This window comes from Sipha flava, unplaced genomic scaffold (assembly GCF_003268045.1).
Source record: "Sipha flava isolate LNK unplaced genomic scaffold, YSA_version1 38_pilon_pilon, whole genome shotgun sequence".
NCBI lineage: Eukaryota > Metazoa > Arthropoda > Insecta > Hemiptera > Aphididae > Sipha > Sipha flava.
The window spans coordinates 1,250,393-1,277,275 of NW_020273099.1; the positions used below are offsets into that span (position 1 = coordinate 1,250,393).

Sequence of the window (26,883 nt, forward strand, 5' to 3'; positions counted from 1 at the left end):
TTTCATTTTTGATATAGAAATATAAAAATAGGAAAATATAAATATTTCAGGAGGTTATAAACAATACGTTTGTAATTTCAACATACTATTGAGTGCACGATATCGAAAAACGTATCAATTAGAAATGTTAAGCATTCATTCGTAATTAATAAAATATTTAAAATACATTAAAGAATCAGGTAGAGAATGAATAGAAGAAAACATTTAGTTAATATTTCATGAACGTTGAAATACCTGAGTTCTACTTATTATTAAATTCTTTTCATCTTATTTAAAATTCAGGAAAAAATATTTTTAAATAAAATTACATTTTATTGACTTTACATGTCATTAGTTTCATATTCATATATAATTGCAAACATACAAAACGTCATGATTAACTTTACCTATATGACGAAATAATTTAATGCATAAGGTTTTTATCTTATTATAATCTTGTTGTAATATACTTGATAGGTGTAATCTACTAAGCTAAGTACTCGTATTTATTTATAAAAAAATTAAACTAACAATAATTTATAATTTTTATCAAAAGTAAATATTTAAACAGGATCGATTGAAAAAATAGTGGTATATATTATTTAAATTTTAAGTATGGGTTATAAAATCACTTAAGTATTGTATTTAATTCTTATAAAATCCTATTCATCAACGTATATTAAATATATGTATTAGTATAATAAACTGTGTATCATAATTAATTTTGAGATATTTCTTAACAATATACATTTATCTGATGATTTGCGCTACATAGAAAGCTTTATGTTGGTCGGATTATACGTTTTCTTTATCAAGTGCGTGTAAACGTATTATTATTTGAGATGTGTTTATGTAATGAAAACATTTTGTGATAACGATAAATTGAATTGATTTAATTTCCGCGATGAGTACGTGATCCTTATCAATCAGACAATAATATTTTTTTCCGGATTTACGTTCCATCGAGGAACTTTACCGTTAAAAATATTTCTTCCCATCATCTCTATCATATACTATATTTTGCCAATACGTATCAACTGCCTGGGGGTACTTCATTGTCTATCTCATTTATACTGTCTAAATCTATATTCTTCGAGGTTTACCCCTTAGTTTCCTCCTCGCTCCAAGTCCAAGTCATTATTTATAATTTTGCGAAAAATAATTTTAAACATATAATATCTATTAAACGTAAAATTAATTTATATGAAATGACTAATCTTAGAAACTTCGCCACCGTTTACATCGGTCATATTTTTTTTGTTTTAAAGACAATTCTCTATATATGGTTTTTAACTTTTTATTTTTTCAATATTTAATGTAATAACTTTGTAAATATTAACCCGTAATTTATGGCATGTAATATCTAATACATTTTGAGAAACTTTGGCTTGCTACTATGGCTCATAGATTTTTATAATTATTTTAATTTACATTCATTAAAAAAAAAATAAATGACAACATTCCTAAAAGGAAATCCATTACTGGCCGCTCTACGCGTGGTGTAAAATATTGCGATTTTATGAAGAAAATAAAAAAAATATTATGTTTTAAAATCTATACATAATTTTTAACATAAAATACTTATTTTTTGTTCTAACTTTATGCAAAAATAATTTATCTCATATTTTCTTTTTTCTTTTTCTTTTTATTATTACTTCTTTTATTTTTATAAATATTACATGCTGTATATAAAAAGCTAGTCCCATTAAACGTTAATAAATAAATAAATCAATTATTAATTTATCACTCACTCTTTCGTGGTGTACAGAACTATACGCATTCAAGTACAAAATTACGATCAATTATACAAATGATTTCCAGACGATTTTTCTGTATTGCTAAGAAAAAAATGTCCTCTTGAAACACCCGATCTGTGCTTACAACAAAGCTGTGCTTGACGAAATTTGAATATTGAACGAAATCACTGACCCGCCAGAACCATTGAAATGTTTATTTATTGGCACTCATAATTCTTCTAAAAATTGCTTCAGTAATATGCAGATGGACAATTCTGCTTTTCAAATTATGTCTTTTGGTGGCAAGGATATAAGACTCAAATATGGTATGCCTAAATTCAAAATTTAAGGTCAGCTATATCACGTATTTTGTTCAATATTACCAAGTGCTTATGAATAACAATCGTTTTGACAAATATATTTTATGGGAAATTGAGAGCTTGATAGACGGTTATCTGTATGTTAGGTACCAATAAAGACACACTAATAGAGACATTTTATATGATTTACAAAAATTCTGCGCAGTATTAATCCATACATTCAAGGACGTTTAAACGGTTTTTGAAAAATTACCACCAACATCTAAACTCGAACTCTAATTTTTTTAATTCTTGATTCTAAATTTAGGATCACATAGGGATTTATTTTTATTCCACGAAAATTTCGAATATTTTATTGTATGTATAGGGTTACCATTGGTTACGGAAAATGTTAACGTTGGCGAAGGAATGTTTAAAGCTATCGATATAAAATATATACGAAATGAGCAATTTTGCAAGAAATCGGAAAGATATTACAGACGGGAATGGGGACGGGGACAAGAATGAGACGTGGGCGATAAACGGTTACGTGAAGGTGTACGCAAATATTTTATACTTGGACGAAGCCGAGTAAATCAACTAGTATATATATATAAATTTAATATACATGCATAATAATTATATTTAAGGTAAAGAAATATTTTTTACAAATGTATAGCTAAAAATAGTTTGAAATATTATATGCAAACTTCACTTGGAAAACCAATAAATAAATAGAGAAACTATTTATAATAAGCAAAATTTTTTTATAGTGACGACTATATTATTAACGATTTAAATATTCATCATCGATACTTGTCAAATTCTTTATTTTACGAAAACCATTTAATACTCCATAATATATAATATTTGTTGTGTACAAATTAAGTAAGGCGTATTGTAAAACAGTTGAAAGCTGAAGGGTCCAGTACACCAATCAGGTAACTACTCTAGATTACAATTTAGAAATTTTCTATTAGTTGTATTAAATATTTGATCATATAAAAGAAAATTAAAATTACTTTGATTTTCTATTTATACTAGTTTCTATTTATATTTGAACTTGAATGAGAGTGATCTGATTATTTCTTAAGAAAATTAAATTGGATACTCATTTGGTATATAGTTTATTTTATATTTCCTTAACGATTTAATGCCTTGAAAATGCTAAACCAACAGAATCTTAAAAGTTATTTAACCAAGTTATTAAATTAAAATGAACTTCGTTTTTTTAGATTCTGAAACTATTTTCACGAATTTTGAATTTTTATTTTTATTTTTTTAACCTTTATATGATGCTTTTAAAATAATATTTTTTCGTATAAGAGCTAGGTTGTGACGTTTTAAGACTTTTTTATTTAAAATGATATCGAATAAGATATTCAGTACGCATTAATCAGTAAAGCATAGTTAATGAATATTTTTAACTAAAAATAAATTGGAATTCAGAATCGTTTTTCCAACTATATAAACAATTGTTTTCAAACTTATTTTTTTTAATTTTGTTTTCCCCATCGAAACAACTGCTCTGGCAGTCACTAACCTCTGGGCCTTTGTCGATATCTTTTTTGGGAGGTTAAGTGGAATGTAACACTTGTATCTCCTTCTCTAAGTAGAGAAGTATCACATGCGTGAACCTCAATCTCATTGTAGACGGTGGAGAGCACTGTAATGCAGCTAAAATGATAGCAGGGACTTCAATATCAATTCTGCAGAATGTTTTTTACCTTAATCAGAGTTCAAACTGATGACTTCGTTCGTCGTAGCCAACTATGTGACCACTGCACCACATAACTCCATTTCAAACTTGTAAAAAAAAAAAAATGCTGTACTCAACAATTTAAGAACTTAGATACAATTTTTTTATTGTGAATTCCATAAACTTGTATAAGTGAACTGTATGAACTTCGTATTTACATATCTCGTGGTAGAGATTTTCGTTGGATTTTTTTCGAGGGCTCATGGGTTCACTGTATACCACTAACTTACCTGTTGAATGCATCGTGTTGATTATGTCGTTATGTTTACTAACCGTGCACGCTTATTGTTTGCAAATATTTTTCGTTACAATCGTTATCGAGTCGCATAAGGTGTGTATTGTTAGCACAACGGTTGTTCGGTGTCCATTAAAATATGAAATAATTAATAATAATTGTCATACAGTTATAATGTAAATTAAAATATTTTAAGATTATTTTTACATGCTTTATATATATAAAAAAAAAAACCAAGACTCATATGTGTGGGAAGAAATTAAAGATGTTGAGATTTGAAAAGATTCTTTTTATTCGAGCTCGAGTTCAATTTATATTGTTTTTAGTTTCGTTTTCGTTTATTTTTCATAATTTTAAAACAGTTTTCATCACATCATACTAATAGTATTTAAAGTCTGTTGATCAACTATGTTATACGTTATGACTAGGCTTAGGGACTTCTAGCATTTGCATACTTTTTTTAATTATTGTTAAATATATAAGAGTGCGAAATAAATTCGTTATCAGATCTAAAATTTGAATATACATATTTTTGCATATTTGATAGATTTTGTAGGAGAGTACATATTTTAAATTTTATTTAAATTTATATTTTACAAATATATTATATATATATGTATATATTATATAAATATTTATATTTTAAATTTTATTTTATGCTTATTTTGCATATTTTGACAATTTTTTTAAATTTAAAATTAATAACTATAGATACATGTAACTATATATACATATTTCAAACGATCGAAAAAAAAAATTTACTTAATACTTCCAGTAATATGCTATCTGCAAACTCCTCACATATCTCGTTATAATTTTTGTGTAAGTATAAATAATACTATAAACTCGTATCGATCGTATCTGGATATCGATAAAGATAATAGTTGATATAGAATAATAGATTAGCTAATTTAGTGTTCAGTTCAGTCGATTAGTATCCGTCTTTATTTTTGCGTCTCGCAACCACGCAACGTCGAATCATACATCAAATGTACTTATTTTGTAACATTGTGTAATGCCGAAAGTACAACAGTCTACGAGTAGTCGACTACAAAGTTTTGTTTCGGAGTTTAAAGATACATTTACAGCCAATGGACACGTTTTATTTTGTGTACTATGTGGTCATTTTTTTTTTTTTTTTTTTTTTTAATGCATAGAAATGCATATTTTAATGATTTTAAAAGCATATTTGTGTATTTTTTAGAGCTATAAGTCCTTAAACCTAGTTATGTCACTATTTTAAGACCTAAATCTTCCAGTAACGTTTTTTTACACTGTAAATCAATGTTAATAAAATTTAGGAATTTAAATTTTGGCGTTGACGAACGTTTGCGATTGTAATTATCGTTGATTGGGTTCATTACCTCGGCTATAAAAATAAAGTGCTATAATATATTCATGGTAATAAAATTAGAATTCATTGCTTTGTCAATATGACAATACCCAATATTTATATCTATAATTAATTTGTTAACGTGATATATACCATTATCCATTGTCCGTTGCATATATAATGATTACATTGTATAAACAGTTAAACGGCAGCAAGTACATTTATCAGTCTAATATTTATAGTTTAACCATTTTACTCTCGAAATATATTGAAATATATCGAGTTGGTAACATCATATATAAATATAAATATATACATGTATATTTTAAGAGCTCATGTTGTCCTCAGAGTAAAATAAATGCTAATAAACAGTACCAATAAATTAATTAAAACATTATCAAATAGTGATTGAATGTATTAAATTAATAAATAATAATCCGTAGAATCATATTTTTAACTGTCATAAAATTTAAAAATAGAAATATAACTAAAGATATTGAGAGAGGTGAAGATAAATTTTATAATACAATAAAATATTAGTAATAAAAGTTCCAAAATCACGCCAAAGCTCGTGTGTGTTCTAAAATTTATAATTATTTTTACATGAATTATATTGGTTATCAGATAAGGTTTTATTATAACTTTTGTCAGTAGTAACATATTTTATTATTTTCCCTTTAACATAAGAGTAAGTATTTAAAAATATAAATTTAATAAAAATAAGTGGTCAAATGCCGCAACTACAATTTTGAGGTCCAGGTGCGAGCTAATTTCAGAAGCCCTTTATTGTCAGTGGGGTCTAAATTTTGGGTGGATAATGAATTGATATTTTTAGATAAGATAGTTGGTAGGAAGATTGTGGTATAAAATAGTATTTAAATTTCATATACCACAAAAATAAATATTAATGCTATTTTTTTTTATAATTTAAACTCATTCTTATAATCGATAAAAAAATATTTGCTAGGTCAAAAAACTTTAAAGTGTAACACAAGGTTCCTCATAAGTTGTTGTTAATGACAAATAAAGAAAATTTGAGCGTTAATCCACAGTATTTTTCATGAACGTCTAAATTTTGATAAAATTCGTAAAAATCACGAACATTTGCAAATGATTTTGAGTTATAAATTCATAAAAAATTTTCTTTTTATATCTAAAATTTGAAAAGTTAACAAAATATTTTTCATAAGTTTGTCTATTTTTAACAAAAAAAAAAAAGGTCTACCGGAAAGTCAAATTAAATTTATATGAGGGTATGTTCAATTTTTTACATCATTGGATATTCACTCGATTTCTCATGTAGCGATTTTCTTATTTTCAAGTTATTTAAAGACTTTTTCAAATTTTTTCTTTATTTTAAGTGTCAATAACATTTTTATTCGTTGGGTCAAATAGCTTAAAAATTTAGATTATTCCTCATCACACGTTTAAAGTTTAAAAATATTAAAAAAACTTACACAAATTTTTTTTAATAAACAGTTAATAAATAAAATTTCAAATCTTAAAAAAATATATTACATATATTGTATATACATAAATGTCATATAATTTTGTAGTTAAAAATTTAAAAAAATTAAAAATAAAAATAGTGAAATTTGTAAATCAAAAAAACTATGCTTCTAAATATAAAGTTCAAAATAATTTAAAAAAATCTTATAAATGCATTTCAATTTCCATTCGGTAACTCTAAAGAATTAGTAACTATGCAGCTAACAAATACACGTCGTACATGGACAACTGCAAAGAGAAATTTAGCTTTTACTTTTTTTTTACAAATCCCCAACTGAATATAATTGTTTACGCCTACAAAATATTAATTTATCTGCTCCGTCAACCATTAGACGCTAGATCGGAGAATCAAAATGTTTACCTGGTTTCAATAGTTATTTTTTTGATAATATTCAAAAAACAATTTGAGAATAAGAATTATAAAGAGAAGGCATGCAGCATTGGTTTTAAAGAAATGAATATCAGTTTTTAGAATATTCTAAACAATATGATTTTATTGAAGGATTTCAAGATTTAGGTAATTACGGTAGAATAAAAAAAAGTGTGAACTACGTATTAGTATTTTTAGCTAGAGGTGTATACTCTCAATGAAAATTTCCTGTTGAATATTATATTTCTAATTCTAGCGTAAAAAAAGACATTTTAAAAGATTTAATTGTTGACATTTCGAATATACTATTTGATATTAGCTTATTCCCGAAACTCATAGCATGTGATCAAGGGACATCAAATCCGTTTTTTTTTTTTTTTTTTGTAAACGGCCATAAAATATATTCTTTATTTGATGTTCCGCATTTACTCAAAAGTGTTCGTAACAATTTCATTGAAGCTTGTTTTCAAAAGAACCATCAAATTTTTTATCAAATTTTTTCATATAAAGACATTGAAAATTCTTATGATTTAGATAAATTAAATAAAAAAATTAATGGTCTTAGTAAAATCACTGACGCACATATACCTAATGTCTTTTCAGAAAGTGCGTGTGAAGTCGTCTGTACAACTGTTAAACCATTCTATGTCATCAGCTAAACGTATATGTGTAGAAACTGGTCAACTTTGCGGTAAAACCGCAATTGATACCACAGATTTTATAAAATTGCTGAACAATTTATTTGATTGTTTAAATAGTAGATCACTTTACAATAATAATCCATATAATACCACACTAATGCATACGAGAATAGTCAAAACATTTTTAGTAAATGCTTCAAAATCTTAATTAAGTTGAAAAATATCAAAACAGGAAAAAATTTACAACCTCCATGCTGATGAGGATTTACGCTTGATTACTTACGATTTACAATTGATGCTATTCTACGATTTATTGAGGAATAAAAATATAATGAATTTTTTTTTTTGTAATGACGTATTGACTTAATATAGATTAGATAGAAAATGTATTTAGTAGTTATTGGTAGAAAAAAGGCTATAAGAAAAATCCAACTTCAAGAAAAATAAGGACTTCTATTAAAAGTAGTTATATTTTTTCCTTATGTACTTCAACAACAACTAACTGTGAACCATCGCAAGATACAAATGATTTTATATTAATCGATGTAGATAAAATATCTAACACAGAAAATATAGAAACATATTTTGATAACGAATCAAGTATTTGTTTGAGTTCATCTGATGATAATAAATTAAAGCTTTTAGTTGAAATTCAAACAGACAGGATTACCCTAGAAAATTGTTTAGTCATTTATTTTACTGGATATCTTATATTCAAATGTTATAGAAAATTTAATTGCTACTATTGTCAAAATAATGTACAAACTAATAAAAATTAAAATGATAAAAACCAACTGCTTTTATTTATTAAATAAAAATTATTCTTCTTACCAAAATGATATCGCACTAAAGGTACCATCAATTAATTGTAATAAAAGTTGTAACAAAAATTGTAAAAAATTAATCGGGAATTGGACATTTTTTAAAAACATTTTGATAAAATTCAGTACAAAAAATAAAAATTTGATTCAAGTTAATATTAAAAATGAAAAATGATAACTTAATTAATAAATGGATAAATGAGTTTGAATTTTGTATAAAAAATAAATTATATATTATAGACTTGTTGTTACCTAATTTATCAGATATTAAAAAAAACTCAATCGTATTCCACTACGTCTCAATTAGCCAAAATAAGTAAATTAAAGATTTTAAATCATATTTAAGTTAAGTTTTAAGCAATTTTTTTATTTACGATTTTTCATTGCAATAATATTTTAACATTTGTGTTAAGGTGTATTAACTATGTCCATTTATATTTGTTTTTTATGATTAATTTAAATGTTGGTTATCATTGCTGTATGTTATAAAACAATGATCATTAATTGTTAAACTGTTTATTTATTGATCTAATTCCATCCTAGTTACGACGAGCTACCGTCTGCCATGCCCACATGTCCGTCGCGATGTTACAGTCAATAAATAATAAAAATAGATTTTGATCTCGTAGAAAATATACGAGTTGTACACCATTCACTTTCTGTAATCGTTGAGTTAAAGAGTTTCTATAATAAGCTTATTATAGAAACTCTATAAAAAATAAATAAAAATTTGATCTTTTCTAACGTTTGCTATTTCGTATAATAATTTTGACATTTAAAGCAGTATATATTTTTTAAAATTACATTGACTGACTTTTAGATATAATAATAATAATAATAATAATAATAATAATAATAATAATAATAATTATAATAACAATAATAATAATAATAGCAATATTATTGTTTATTTATTATTTTATCAAACAAGCATTAAAATTTACGTGACTTATACGATTACAGTATATAATTTCATCGCATTTATTTTGCATCATTGCGTTAAAAACAATAGTAGTGCAGTATATGTATTCGTGTGAACACGAGGAAAAAATATACCAACAATGAAGTTAGAAGTTATCAAACAATTATTGCTGAGTATTTGAAAAATAATGAGTCCTGTAACCAAATTCTGAACACTATGGTTTCGCTTTGTCAACGTAGATTAAATTTGAAAACTGAACGAAACTCTGACACTCTTGCAGAATGATTATTCTGAACGAAATTCTATTCATTAAACACCAACTGAGTTTCTGTTTGGACAAGTTGTTTTTTTGATTTTTGGAATGAGAGAGAAATTTGTCGTTTGATTCAAAATATGGCATACGAGTTTCTAGCCACTAACTTGTCGATCGAACCGAACAACGTTTGAAAAAAAAAAACACGTGCTTAGATTATTCTTTTAAAATTAATCCAAGAACAAAATATTCATCATACTTCAATTACAACATAAATTTCAACGATTATCTTTCTACTTTATACAATTTTTTTTGGATCAAAAATAATATAAAAATGCGAACTGCAATAGAAGTTTAATTTTTTTTTCTGTGGATATGAAAATGGCGAAAAAGTTTTAATTTGATCGTATACGATTATACTCTTAACCCGTGCAAAATACACTTCTTTTTAGTGATAACCTTTGGTAAGTTATGATGCAATTTTCGCTCTATTTCCGTTCGATTAATCCAATCGGCGCACGGTAACATTATGCATATGGTTGTAAGATTAAATCGCATGTACACTATTTTTCGTTGCGTGTCTTTGCATAGAACAAAAATGATTTTTTTTTTTTTTCTTTTGTTCGAACGATATTTGAATTCTTATAATAATTGAAAACGAATATTTTTGAGAAACAGAGGAGTAAAATAAATAAATATATTTGTACGTGATGCGGTATAGCTGTTACATACTTAACCACATGTGAGTGTATGTGACGTATACGTGAATACGAATCAGATTCCTTACGATATTTCAATAGAAATTCCCGTCGTCCTTTCGGTCGGTATTGGGGAGGGGGGGGGGGGGGGAACGGGGAATCGAAAACCGAGTCCCGACGCGTAACCGTAACGTATCCGAACAACAATAACTAATCTCGGCACGCCTGTACATAGGAAGCCGCCTAAGCAGCAGCCCCCGCAACACCGGTTGAACCTGAGCGGCGCGAGCGGCGGTGGCGGTCCCCCCCGCAGGAAGTTGTCCGGTTACACGCGGCCGCAGTTCGCCGGTCCCATGGAGTTGGAGACGCTGATGGAGGAAGGGGCCTCGCCCGACCCGGGCAGACGGGGAGCCGACGGTCCGACGGCGGCGGACGACGGCGACACTCGCGCGCCACTGAACAACGGGGACAAACGGCGCGCGGCACATCAGCACGACCAGCGGCAGCGGAAAGACGACGACGCGGCCGCGATGAAGACGAACACAGAGAGTACGCGCAGCTCGATCAACCTTTACTTGGCCGCGTTCACAGGTCGGTACTATTATTTTTTTTTTTCTTTTTCCTCCGAGTCTTGCGTTACGCGGTGCTCGACGCGGTACCCACGTCACCGCCAATCGTTCGACGGCCGATTTCCCGACGGTCCCTACGTTTTACCGACCGCGCGCGTATCCACCTCAGATCCCGTACCGCCGACCCTTCGTCCTGTTCGCACGCGGATCCCCGACGACCCGTTATCGTTCCGTCCGTACGCCGTACGTGTTATACAACGATTTATTGCCATCGGTGCGGTTACGTTTTTACATTTTCACGCGTGTAATTCGCGACGTGTTCGAACGCGGTTATTTCGCCCGTGTCGGAAGCGTTGATCTCGTTCGTCGCGGTGCCCTAACGGCGTTTCACGTAAAAATTGTTCTATGGAACTTTGATTGTTTTTTTTTTTCCTTTCGGTCGGACGAATCCCGTGTAGGACTCGAGAACTTTTTAAACGATACCGTTTTGAACTGTTAACGGCTTTCGTCGATCACCCGCGCGCAATGTTAAGATATCGACATGGATCGATTGAAACGGGCGCGTGTGAATTCCGTCCGAAAATGCTAAGTTACAGGCAAGGAAACATACATGTAAATTCCGCCCGAAAAATATTTATACTTAATAAACACTTCCTACGTATAACTTATAAGTTATAAGTAAGAAGTTATTGTTACTTAATGAAGTTTAAAAGTTACTTTTATTTGTATTTTTCAATCAAAACCGTATAGGTATAATAACCAATTGGTTTATAAAGAATAAATGTATTACTTACTGTTAATAAACAAATTTCTGAATGTGTCTTATTAATCATATTACTACAGACATAACATGGATTAATATAAATATATATTTCACATATTACGTCAATAATTAGCACATATTATGAGTCATGTATGATGTATATCATATAAAATTGTTAAAAATCGCAATAACAATAATAATTATAACAATAAATACGGGTCAAAATATCACTTCCACTTATTGGAACACGATTTATAATATTTCTATCTGATATTTCTAATTATTATATCCACAATACGTGGCAAAACTGATAAAATATGACATGTTAACGATTGTCGTCTGAGATACGATTGTTATGTGTTCGTTCGAACATTACAGTCACAGAACATTTAGTTTAAAAATATTTATTTTTCTGGGCGGAATTTACAAATTTAATTTTGTACCTACATATTTTTCCCGGGCGGAATTTACCATAGACCTTGTTTTTACCTATTCATTTCGGGTGGAATTTTCAATCGCCCATTGAAACGACCGTGGGGACGAAAACCAGTAGTGAAGGGGTGGGTTAGGTTAAACGGCATTCCTGCGATAATACTTAAATTCAATGTAGTTAGAGTTGCCTTATGTCAGCTAGTACGTATGTCGTTTTGGTTTCGATGCTTGTACGTGTACTAAGTCATCAAATTCGTATCGAAATACGTGCACTATGTCGTTTTCGGCTTGCACGGTTTTTCCATGTTCATAAATTTTATGTATACGTATAGATATTATAAAATAATTGCGCTTCCGATGTCTAAAATACTAATAAAATTTTTATCGTTTAATTAACTTTTGGAAGAAATTTAAACAGTTCTTGATATTATATTTATGAACATCAGTGAGTATATTTTGAATCCTACAGATTTCATCGGTCTGGTAAATCCCAACATTCTAGTTGTCTTAAAATTGTTTATAATTCCTATAACTATAAATTTTAAGTCCAGATAAAGAAAACATTTTCGCTTAAGAACACTTATTTTCAATTATTATTTTTTTCATGAAAACCAATTGGTTTCTTGATTTCAACTAAAAACTTTCTCCCTGTTCTATTAAATAAAATAATAGTTGTTTTGATTTATTTTACGGTAAAAATAAAATGAATATAATAATTTAATTGTGGCATTCGTTAAAAAAGTGTACAAGAAAAAATATATTTATACACAGATTTGGTATCATCGGTGAAAAGAAAAATTATAAATTAAAAAATAAAAATAAATGTAATCGTAATATATAAATCAAATTAAATACGATAGCAAAAGGAATATTATGTGAGTATTATAGTGATGTATAACATATATATAAATAATGTATTTTATTATATTATAATTATGCGTATGTATCAATTGAAAAGTGTTGTTTTCTTTATGATGGAAAACGTGTAGAAATTTAACCAAAAGTAATTAATCGCTCAAAGTTGAACGTTGCAAGTGTATTAGTTTTCAGATGGGTTAATAATTACAAACAACATGTTTCAAAAACTATCATTTTACTAATCGGTCTTACATATGCATACATACATGGTAAAAACAAATATTCAGTTAATTTAATCTTCAATTCATATGATGCGTTTATATTATATTTTTTTAACTCGCGTGCACCATTTAAACATGTGCGTGAATGTGCGTAGTGTTATGAAAGATTTAGTTGTACCCAGAGTTTTATCCATTGGTGAATTGTGAATTGAAAAAAAAAACATTCTAATATTTGAATGCATTAAAAACTCTCAACTTAACATATGCATGCATAGCGTAGCTGTTAAATGTTGTGTCGTGAATCGTAGCCTATAAGTTAGATGGTAGGCATGGTTAACTTGTTTTTACCTCCGTTATTAATGTCTTTACCAGTTTTTTTTTTTTTTAACGAAACAAGAAATTCAACCAACAGAATGCATTTTATAAAATGAAAACATATTTATATAGAAGATTACTTACGGTGCTGTATTTTCCTATAATAATAGTAATCTTCACGTTCCCCACTACATTTTATAAACTAATATGCTATATCCACTTGGTAACTATAAAAAAATTCCAAACGCAGCTGTAGTTCATCATTCGATATATGCAGTCAAACAATAAGCTTATATATAAAAACGTAAATCCGTTATGAGCGTTCCTTAAACCTCCAACCGGCTCCATCGAATTCTTCGACTGGGACATTCCAAAACTAGATAATTCGTTAAAATATTTTTTTTTAGTTTTGACTTAACTTGAATTTACAGCTGTTATATTGCAATAGAAATATAATTCATTCACGTAAGAATTTGAAATTAATTAATTACCACGTATGCTTTTAAATGTCTGCGCAAATGGATCGCATATTTTTATTCGCATATCAATATTTTAGAATGATATAATTACATACGAAATATGATCATTATTATTATTGCTGTTATGCCGGTTTATTTAATTTAAAACAAATTCAGATGATTTTTTTCAATGTTTTGAAAGAAATAGAACTTACGTAAAAAATGTATAAGTATATTATAAGTAATATATGGTTATCATATTATGTGATCAGAATAATATATGTTATAAAGATTTATTATTTTTTTAATTTTTTTTTTTTTTTTTTTAATATATTGGGCAATATTAAACATCTATTGATAAAATATTTCATCATTGGGCACATGACTCTAAGTACATTACTAATATGTAGCTAATTTCGAAAAATTACTTATAAAATACGTATATTTTATTATCTTTGCAGAAGAGTTAATTGTCATAAAAGTACACTATTGTTTTGTTCAATTTATTTTACAAAATAAAAAAACAATTATGAAGAAGTTGATTGTAAAATGAAACTAATTGCACTAATTCATACATAAATCATACTCATGATCTTATTTTTCTATACATAATTTCCTAGATAAAGTAAATAGGTATAGAGATATACTAAAACAATTCGTAAAAGAAAACAATTTATTAGCAATAAACGCTTGATTAAGGTTTATATTATGTGGTTTATACAATCATTTTATTGATTTTCGAATTGTTATTGATGAAAATTTACTAGGATCGTTAATCTTCGATGATTTGTTCGAGTATTAAAGTGTTATTGAATCAAATACACCAACAATACGAATGGCATTATGGTTTAGATTCTATAACTCCATTGTGTTAAGATTATGTTCGAAAACAAAATGATTTTTATCAATTGCGTATAATGCTTAGTAATAATAACACCAAACAAAAAATAATTTATCTTTTTTTTTTATCAATTGGGATTACTTGACACCAGAATGAATTTGGAGAGTAGTAAAAATTCCACATTTTTCTTTCTCAGTTGTTTTTTCATTCAACAATGAATGTATATTTAACAGAATAAGTCAATAGAATGACAAGTTTAAGTTTCCTTAATTTAAATGCTGACATTTTTATGTAATTATAGGGGAAACTCATTCGACACACCAGCTTAATATGTATGATTATACTATAATTATTGTTTTTTATAATAAAAGAAAGTGTAATCAACCATTTTTACCGAGAATTCTTTTTTATGTTCAGATTATAAATACATAACAGAACATTTTTTTTAAGCTATCAAATAAACTAAAATGTTTTAATTATGCAAAAACAGATAGTTAAAATAACTTATATACTATGTAGATATGGCTTTGGTGGATTTCATTGAAATTAACCAATATTTTTATTTTGTGTAAATTAGTAACAACACATTGATTATAATAATTCTAAGTTATTTTTTAATACTCGATATGTTGTGTTATATATTTTGATTATTAATACATATAAGTAGGTAAATATCTATATTGTTTAAAATATTTTATTGTTACTGTAAAAATGATAAGTAAACCTATTTCAATTAAGAACATCATAAAATAAATAGTTTTACTATTACAGTAATAAATTTACTTCAGTAATAAAATTTTACATTGCCATTGTATATTTTATTTACCTATCTTAGAAATATTTTATATTAAACAGGAATCGGGATAACTGCATCTGTTTTAAATTTTATGAATTGTTCAATAATACGCTTAATTATTCATGTATACGTATACATAACGATTAACATTTTAAAAATATACCTCTTTGATGTCATATTTTTCAAACTTTTGAATTTTAGTGTTAGGTAAAGTTAACCACCCACGACCTTTAAAAATATAGATTATTTTATATTTTTTTAACTTTTAATTTTATAATTATTGCTATGTATTTTACTATATATATATTGTTAAGCTAAATCGCAAAAGTCGTACTTCCATTAATTTTAATTTTGGGATTATTTACTCATAAAAATTAAAAAATGAACTACGTTGTATGATATAATCGAATCTCCGAATGTTTATTTTTATCATTCATGAAATAAATAAATACAAATCGTCATATCTTCAAATTTTCATATATTTTACCATATTAGAATTACGGCAGTCACGAATTAAGCCTAATTGTAATTATAATAATATATATATTCTGGCCGATAGAAGTATGCTAATAGGAGTACTGACATTTATAACGAAAAGAAAAAGACCGAGAGTAAGGCCACGGAAACGGTGGAACGACAGTGTCCAGTAGTTATTAAAAGAAATTGCTGTAGATTAGGAGCAGACATATAATAGAGAGTAATGAAAAGAAGTATTTTTGGCGGATAAATAGCTCAAAAAGTGTTAAAAAAAATTTAAAAAAAATAAAAATATAAAAGTGTTTTGTTCTTCTTCTATAAAATTTATCATTTTGGATTCAAGACATTAGCGATTTAGGCTGATGATATATGTAAATAAGTTGATATTATTATAACTTTTATCCATGCTGAGGAATTCAAATTCAAACTTTTGCCTTTTCTTTCGGTATAAATATGAAATAAATATAATACAATTGTCTACTATATTTTATACATAGATAACACAGCATGTTTAAGTGAGGCTATTAAATTAATTCGAAACAAAATTAAAGTTACTCATGTTATAAAAAAGCAATAAAAGGACTTAACCGTCATATTATATTACGTATGCCTTTATTGTTTTATTATCCAATGACAATAATAATCGGAAGTCGGAGAAAAAATATTTCTTCTTCCATTTGAACAACACACATTTAATAATGTTATGAGGTAATGTAGATTTGTTTACATTACATATAACACAATCGATATTGTTTTCTATTAAAAAACCAGAAGTATAAAGTTAAGAAAAGTCAAATGAACAACTCTTTGGCTGATTTGAATGAATAAACTATTTACCCAGATACATATCTTTTAAATATAGTATTCTGAAAAAGTCGATTGAGTGAAAAAGCACCCTATTTGTTAATTTATTGAAATATGATTACATCAGCGCCATAAACATCCTACAGAGTTACAGCTAATACCCGAAATACGTGACGATAGGCCAAAAACATTTTGTTCTACATAGCTGCTAAGTAACTAAATAATATAATATCCTCAATGCCAGACTAGACAGTAAAACGTAGAGAAAACAGATAATTTCTATGGTTGATAAATGGATTTATTTCGCAGTTACCACATTTGTAATTAACTGTATCACATTTGGCTAGAAAAACATAGAAGTCGACATAATTTAGTCATTAACTAATATTAACGAAGATTAGGTAAGAACTGCTTTTAAAACTGAGAAGAATGTCACTGATAATTTTTATGGGCCGGTCAAGTGTAGAATTAGCATACGTTTTTTTTTCAAAAAAAACCTATACCTTAATTCTTAGCCAAAACGATAGTTCAACAATTTCAGTGAATAACAATAATTTAACAATAACAAAAACCGTATCCTACTACAAACTTTAAACTTTAAAGTTAAGATATTTTTATTATTTTAATATTATTATTAATTAAAAAAATAATGAACTACTTAAAATATATTAAATAACTTCGAATACAAAAATGATTACTTTTTTCATGTTTTTCATTTTTTTATTGACATTAAATCGGTTTTTTCACTAATTAATAAACTTCCTAATTTACTCCTAACTTATTGCTTATCAAGATGTTTATGATAACGAGTCAATCCAAAAATATTTTAGTATTTTCCATAAAAAAGTTACTTATTTAAAAATTAATTAATTCTAGAAAATTATTGAAATTAGGGTAAAAAAAAGGGTATGTCAGACATAAATAATATGTGAAAGAAAAATTTATCATAGTATTTCGTCTACTGAACTGAAGCATATATTTTAGTAAAATGGTTTGTTTACAGTTCCAGTGTTGGAGTCAATTCACGTCTACTGTAGTAGAATTGAAAAGGTGGAATGATACAAGTGGTAAACATTATGTACAAATTAACATTTGATCGCAACACATTCCCTCGAAATAAAAACCACTACGGTCTAAATTTAATGTACATAAAATACTTGTCAAAACGATTCCGAGTTGCTTGCAAGACACGTAACGATTCACAAATAATAATGATCGTATTAACCTTTAAGATATTACCTTTTAGATACCTTTTAGATTTCCCTTTAAGTTGCACATAGTGCAATAACACTGTTCGAACACTTCAACAGTATAACAATGCCCTATTTTTGTGTTTGCTCTTTGTCACTGGCCCTTTTTAAGTATTCATTTTTTCTGTACACAAGGATAATTTATTAAGTGTTAATTAAAATCAAAAAAATTAAAACTTCTTCGAAATATTTTCAGTGTGGTCCTGACGAAGTTCAAAACTATTGATTAAGGTCTCGTATATGACATAGTTGGACATGTTTATTGTGCTTGATATTTTTTACAAAAATATTGACTTGTACTTAAAGAAAAATCTAATCGATGTACATTATACGTTCAATAGCTATAGTTGTTGATCGAGGGCGCACCTAAAAATGTCTATTGTCTCGTAGACTATCTTTAGTGTGTATTATTTCGGTTCTGATTGAAGCGAGGAATGCATTTTATGTAGGCTCCGCGTGGAAGGTAACGCTACCCCCCGTAGACTTGTAAAAACGGTATAAACGATAGGGGGTCCCTTTTAAAAAAATCATTCGGCTCACCCTAGGTTATCCTAACGTCGATTATCGGGTTGTATGCTTTACTAATAAGTGATTTTCCAGTCGTATATTCATACGTTTTAAATTGAATATCTATATGGTTGTATCTTTAAGTACTGCAATACAAAAAAAAAAAAAAGAAAAGAGTATTCGATTATAAGTCTATGATAGAGCGTAATTTTAACATTATCCCCCGGCGTAAAAATCTCTAGTTCCACCTCTCCTCGCATCGTGCTGCCGATCGCGACGCGCGCGAAACGTAACGTCCCGGACTAATCCGTGTCCCTTTGCTCCGCAGTGAACATGGGCGCGCTCGCCGCCGGCTGCGCCATGACGTGGTCCTCGCCGACCCTGGTCAAGCTGCAGAAAGGCGACCCGAGCACGGGCATGGAGAAGATCACCCTGGAGGAGGCCAGCTGGGTCGGTTCGCTGGTCACGCTAGGCGCCGCCATCGGGCCCGTACTGGCCGGCGTGCTGTTAGACAGGATTGGCCGGAAGAACACCATACTTATCAGCATGATAATGTTGGCCGTCTCGTGGATCCTTATAGGGTTCGTGCCCGGCATCCCTGCGCTCTACTGCGCCCGAGTTCTGGCCGGGCTCACCGTCGGCGTCATATTCACCGCCGTGCCGATGTACATCGCCGAGATATCTGAGGTACGACGTTATACAGCGGCCGACGACATATTTTATAAGAGTTTACGGCGGGACCGCACGGGTAATAATCACGCGGTATCCGGGTCGTGCGCACGACAATAAACAGCGTTGTACGGTCGTTGAACCATAGGTGACAAATAAGTCAGGTAAATTTTATTTTACCCGATTGTCACGATGTATCCGTGCGCGCGACCGAAGTAGGTGCACGTGATACGGTAAGTTTTTCAACCGTTATCGAACGGTTTGTAATTATTTCGTATCCTTTTTGGCTCTCTGGGTCTCCCGCTCAGAGTTGCAACCTCTCGAAAACGGTTATGTTACTTCTATAACAATGGTTAGCAATGGTTTACTTAGTTTTTTTTTTCTTAAAAAAAAAAAAAAAAACATATTTCTTTGCCCATAATGGTTCTATCCGTGTGGTCGTTTTTAAACAAATGTAATATGTACTCGTAAATTGTACATAAACAATGTAATCGTCGGCGATTGTATCAATAACAGTTACATTTGAGAGTATAACATTTGATCAGATCGTTTCAAACACTTACCGTCGTTCTATAACATTTGTTTTGTGTTTAGTTGCATCTGAGGTCATCGCTGGGCACACTGATGCAGTTCTTCTTAGTCGCTGGATTTTTGGTCGAATACGCTGTCGGACCGTACACGACGTACCTGACATTGGTGATCGTGTCATTGGCGATGCCGATCCTTTGTTTTGGCATGTTCGTATGGATGCCCGATTCGCCGCATTCGCTTTTAGCGCGATCCGGAGGGGAGGAGAAAGCCTTGAAATCGCTCAGATGGTTGCGTGGCAACCCGGAAGAGACGGTTCTGTTGAAGGAGCTCGAAGATATCAAGGTATACAATCGAACCCTGGTATACGTAAGAGATAATGTTGATCCAGAACACCCCCCCCCCCAATTATGTTGTGACACTGTGACCATTTATCTTACTCGGCGTTTAAAAATATGCTACGGATTTTTCCGTACACAGCTTTTACCACGACTGTGTACATTATGTTATTTTATTTTTTTTTTATACACAATTGCGTTTCACATTTTGTGTCGAAATCGCCCAAAGATTTCGAATCAAGTCTATGCATTTATGATACACTAGTTCTCTATCGTATACATATTTACTCGCGCGTGTTAAAACATTTCCAAAAAATAATATACATGGTGGTACTGTTTTTCCGTTAGAAATCCGTGAACGAAGCCAAGGATCAAAAGTCCGGCGTCAGTGATTTATTCAACAACCGGGGCAACATTAATGCATTAATGATTTCATGTGCCATGGTAGCGTGGCAGCAGCTTTGCGGCATAATCGTGTTGCTGATCTACAGCCAAATGATCTTCATCCAAACTGGTGTTGAACTGTCGTCCAGCATGTCCACTATTATCGTCGGATCCGTGATGTTGGGCGCGTCCGCCTTGACGCCGTGTTTGGCCAAGTTCACCACCATGAAGACACTGTTGTACATCTCCGGAATAGGAATGGCGATTACTGATGTAGGTGTAAATACACAAACGCAAATACTCGTATGCACATGTGAATCGGTATACTCATGACATTATCTTGTACTTGCTCCTGGTAGTCAGGCGCGGCTTCAAGGGGAGGCCACTGGGGCCATGGCCTGGGGGGACCTTTTAAAAATTTTAATTTTTTAATACATTTTTGTTCTTGTGAACTGTAAAATTTCGATTATTTAATTAGATACCTACCTAACAATTTTATTTTACCTAAAAAATCATATTATGACATTAATACGAGGTGTGTATCATAATATAGGAACGTAGTCGGACTTTGTTTCAGTTCTAGTTTGGGAAAACAACTATTATCAGCTAGTACTTGAAATGCCCTTCCCCACAGGCGCAACTAGGGTAAAAAAAATGGGGGGCTACAGCCCTCCTACCAAAACTTAAAATAACCTGTAATTTATTCCTATTCTTATATACCATGTTAATATATTTTAGATTCTGAGCCAAGTTTGATTTACTGCAATACGTTTTCTTTTGTATGTGACACTATTGTGAGTTAAGTATACTGTATGCAATATGCCATGTATAACATAGAATATTTATGGGGGGGGGTGGCTAAGGCCCTAGCTTCCCCTCCATAGTTGCGCCTTTGCCTCCCCCCTAGTAAGTCTCTGAAGCTGCGTCTGCTGGTAGTACAATCAGTAGGTACATAAATACTTATACCTATACATAGCACGATTTTAAATAATTTCGATTTGTTTTTGTGGTAAAACCTACATACCATGTATGCATTATGATTCCGTAAATCGCATACCATTATAGAATTGTTTTATACAACTTTGAACTCGTCAATACAATCCAAGAGCATCAACTGCTAGTTTTCAAATCGTCGTTTTAACATGTGTAATTTAGTCGACTTTTAATAGATTTAAGTTTTTTTTTTTTTAATTTAAATGTTTTAACTGTAAATGTGTTGACTGATAATAATTGCTTTATATAAAATTTTTATAAACCGAAAATAATTTATGTTGTTGTTTTAATCATTTGAATTGTTGTTTTTCGTAACAGGGAACGCTTGGTCTATTTTTCTACTTAAAAAATACGGGATCTGATGTTAGTTCGATTGGATGGATGCCGCTCTCTAGCTTAGTGGTTTTCATTATCACATATTGTCTTGGTACGCTATACTTATTTTATATGTAAATTATTTTATTAAATAATCCATTAATGTATAATATCGACGTATTTCGTCTAGCCGTCGTCAAGCTGCGTAAAAGGTGTAATGACTGATTACGAAACAAGTACGGCGACCGTCGATTTTATACAATATTATAAATTTATCTTACGAAAAAAACGCATTTTGTAATGAAACTTAAACGTTAATGTATCACACACGCAACTGTACACAAACACACGAATTGATTAGCGTAAAATCACGAGAATGATATTATTGCTAATCAATGCAATATATGTAATTTTTTTCTGAATGAACTGTACATTCTTTTTCACTTCTTCTCACGATAAATTTTGAGCACGCGAACCGATGATACGATTTTTATTAAATGTTTGTTTAAATGTGTTTTTAAACATAAGAATAAAGTCAATGTGTTAAACACGTGTTTTCGCATGATTTATTTGACAATATCTTATAATATTATCGAACAGTATTTTTTTATGTATTATGAAAAAAATGTATGTAAACATTATACCGCACAGCACACGAATTGAAATGTAATCGTTTTCTGCAGGTTTCGGCCCATTACCGTGGGCTATCATGGGAGAGATATTCCCGCCTAATCTCAAATCTGTAGCGTCGAGTATGACGACAAGCTTTTGTTGGATTCTGGGCTTCGTGCTGTCGAAAACGTTCATCAACGTGTGCGACGTCATCGGCATACACTTCGCTTTTTGGATATTTGCCGTGTGCTGTATATTCGCTCTGCTGTTCACGGCTTTCGTGTTGCCCGACACCGAGGGCAAGAGTCTGCAAGAAATCCAGGACATGCTGCAGGGCAGAACAAAATCTCGGAACACCGAGATGACCAAAGCATGACATTACTCTACATAAATATGTTTACAAAAAAGTGACTGATTATTAATCATTTTGATTACATAACTCGACAAAATTTTCTACTCAATATAAATATTAATTTTATATTTACTCATATATATATATATAAACAGGTGTTTTATTATATGTTTATACAGTTTATATACATGAAATGTTTGGAATAGGCCTACTAGATAATTTTATGATATGACTTATAAAAAACAACATTTTATACATTGACATTACGAATTGTAAATTTTTTACTCGGTAATTTTTGTACGATTATTGTGGAGACTTTATTTTACATTATTAATTACTTAATAATTAATTAATCATAATTTTAACATAAACAATTCCATCCGACACTGCGATAGATACACCCTATCATTAGTATACATGTATATTACATACTATAACTATTGTTCCCGTAAAATTTTAGAACATATTATCGCATTATTAAATAATATTATTATCTATACAGCTGGTATACGTATATTATAAGTATAAAAATTATTATTATTTTTTTTTTTGTGAAAATCAAAAAGTAAAAATATATATTTACATTAGAATATTTGTTGAATAAATCTTTTTTTTCCTACTCGTATATCTATTCGAGTTGATCGAGGACATTAAATTATAATGTCGCAAATATACTTAAAATGAAAAAAAAAACAGTTTTAGTGTAACGGGAAGTAGCATAGAGAACAATTTTTAAGTGCCTTCATATTACCTTTTCAATCATAAGTCACAAGATCTGAGGTTCAGTAACGACCGAAGTATAATATTTTCGGTAATCACGGAGACTCGGTATTTTTTGTAAATGCTGAAAATATCTTATATATTGGTAGTAATCAAATACCGGATACCAGTATCAATATTTGAAACATCGCCAGTTCTATGAATAATTAATTCTTTTATTTTTATTCAGACTTTGTAAAGATTAACATTAGTACCGAAATGTATTATTCGATATTCATACAAGAAAAAAAAACGAAAACAAAATAAAATTAAGAAATTAGATGAAATTTAACATTTAATATGATCAAATTAGTTTAGTCAATACTAAATTATTTCCAATACTAGCATCACTGTTTGCTTTCAGCTTAATTTTTACTAATTTAACTTTCAAATTAATACACTTGAGTACAACAATTGTTGCATATAATGTTGGATATTTTATATTTATTTATATCTTGTATAACTCAAAGCCACCTAAAACAATCACCACTCGAATTTACAATCTTCAGATTTTTCACTTTCCTCGTCATCCACATGGACTTAGCTAATTTGTTCTAGTTGTCAATGAAAATATATGCAACAACCGTTTATTTTCAAATTATTGCGTCTAATATTTGACGATTATCTATGGTGTGGCGTTTATCCTTTCCAAGTTATGTCTAATTAACTTCAATATACTAGATATTATATTCATGGGATGAAAGCTCTTTTGACGCCTGTGTTCATACCTAATATTGTAATATTTTACTTATGACTTTTACAACTAATTTAGTGGAATCGATGGCATTTTATTTAGTGGTCCGTTAAATTTTCTATGTAATATATCTTATTTCGATTTCGGTTGATCATTGAATGAAACAAGCATTTCGATCGATAACTATAGACAAAAATCATTGGTTTATCAAGTTGTTAAATAAAGATTATTTAGATTAGTTAAATTAGAAAAAAATATTCGCATATGAGTCTTATTTATTATTATATCAATTGTACGAAAAATCAATTCATACCTATTGATTCTGTGTGATTACTCAAGCATGTAAAAAAATTTAAAATATTCTATAAATAATATAACACGTAAATAAATCAGGGCTTGAAATAGAAAATTTTTTTTCCGGTTTCGATTTTGGTTTTGGATAACGGTATTTTTATTTTCTGATTTAAATTTTGGTTTTAGATAACGGTAATTATATACTCCGATTTAGTTTTCGGTTTTCAATATCGGTATTTATTTTTTCCGTTTTCGATTTCTGTTTTGAACATCGGTATTTTTTTTTTAATTTTGGTTTCGGTTTTAGATTTTAGTTTTATTTTTTTTCGATTTCGGGTTCATTTTTGATTAATTTTTAGTAAAAGTTTTATTGATGTAGAATTTATGACAAAACATACAATATTCGTGAAAAATTAAAAATCAATTAAATTTATTTTTAATTCCCGAATAATATTATTAGACATTTATAAATTATACACCTGTTACCATAACATACAGCTTAACTTATTTTATCATCCTGTTTATCTATAAAATAAATTATCAAAGTACTTATATCAGTGTTATACCTATACAATTATAGTTATATATACAATTTAATTAGGTATACGTTATAACATTTTACATTTATATTATGTCTTATAAGTTATTAGTTTTTAATAGTTATTAGTGATTACTTATAATGAGTATATAATATAATACTGTTTACAAAGTACATATTATAGTCTAGACTGAATTTGAAATCTAATTATCCGCATCTCATGACTCCTATATTTATACCTTATTTCTGTCGGACGACCCAACACTACTCAGTTGACCGTATTTGTAACAGCGTAGCTATTTAAGTTTAAATGTGATATATTAATTTTAAATTGTTTTCGGATTTGAATATCGTTATTTATTTTTTCCGTTTCAAATTTTTGGTTTCAAGTATCGATATTTATTTTTTCCGATTTCGTTTTCGGTTTTGAATACCGTTATTGATTTTTTTCGTTTTTTAACGATTTTAAACGGTATTCAAAAACAGTATCAAATACCAGTTTCAAGCCTTGAAATAAATAAACAAATAGTTTATGTATAGAAATAAATAAATAAAATCTTAGTCTGGGTATTATTATATTTGTAAAGTACAACAGGTTTCGAAATAAAAATTCATCCTTATATATACACAAAGTCAATAAAATCACAACTGAATATAAAAAAATAAGATTGAGACTGGAGTCGACCATTTTATATTTTAAATGATAAAAATATTATTTTCCCATTAAATATAAATAAATAAGGTTGAAAGTGTGAATCATTTTGATCTATTTTTTTTTCTTTTTTTTTATAAAAGTGGAAAATCACATTATTCCTATATTAAAGATTTTTAAAGATTAATCAGATGCAAATAAAAAAAAGGAAAAATTATTCAAAGTTAATTATTTGTAAACGATACACTATTACACTATACATGTATTTTACTATTTTTGGAAAAAAAAATTTGGAGAAGACCAATCATGTTTGAGAAAGGTGATGACGAATTTACGTATTTTAAAAGTAATAAAAAAAATTGGAGAATGTCACTAAAACGTGAAAAATCTAGAAAGCTGAAAGTTTTCAGATCTTATTCTACACATTTACATACACCTGAAGGTCTTATGTTAAAATAGATCATGATGACATTATAATGAAAAAAACTAATAAAACAATTTTGAATCGAGAAATTATAATCTACGGAGGGAAAAATGTTGCCGAAATATATACACCTAATAAAAATACTGATGCCAAAAATAGAATCTTTTTAATGTATACAATTATACTGATGGCAAATTTAACTGATAAAGATGAAAGAAAATCAATTGAGGGTTACACATTTTTTAAATTAAACAAATCAAAAAAATGTTATATATTACAATAACATTTATGAGAAATGTTAAAAGCAACATAAAAGTTCAATAAAACAGTATATTTCATATATTATAATAAATTATACGAGTTAAGCGTATACATTTTTCATTTTTTTTTCCCGTTCCGACGCCATTGGAACGTCGGCGGCTGACTACGAACACCATTCTCCTTGGACGTGCCCGTCCGTTCTGTGATAACAGCGTTGCTTATCA

The 26,883-nt window shown here is 29.2% G+C and overlaps 1 protein-coding gene across 4 annotated transcripts in view; it reads left to right on the forward strand.

The window, feature by feature from the left end:
• LOC112688314 (facilitated trehalose transporter Tret1-like) overlaps positions 1 to 23,169 on the forward strand; it is a 46,263-nt gene extending 23,094 nt beyond the window's left edge. For all 4 annotated transcript variants that reach the window (XM_025561453.1, XM_025561456.1, XM_025561454.1 and 1 more), the window contains exons 2-7: positions 10,791 to 11,146; positions 19,175 to 19,533; positions 20,110 to 20,388; positions 20,730 to 21,038; positions 22,077 to 22,185; positions 22,757 to 23,169. In XM_025561453.1, coding sequence (XP_025417238.1) covers positions 10,791 to 11,146; positions 19,175 to 19,533; positions 20,110 to 20,388; positions 20,730 to 21,038; positions 22,077 to 22,185; positions 22,757 to 23,061 — 1,717 coding nt within the window. In that variant the 3' untranslated portion in view covers positions 23,062 to 23,169. The remainder of the gene's footprint in view (positions 1 to 10,790; positions 11,147 to 19,174; positions 19,534 to 20,109; positions 20,389 to 20,729; positions 21,039 to 22,076; positions 22,186 to 22,756) is intronic.
• The last annotated feature ends 3,714 nt before the right edge of the window (positions 23,170 to 26,883 follow it).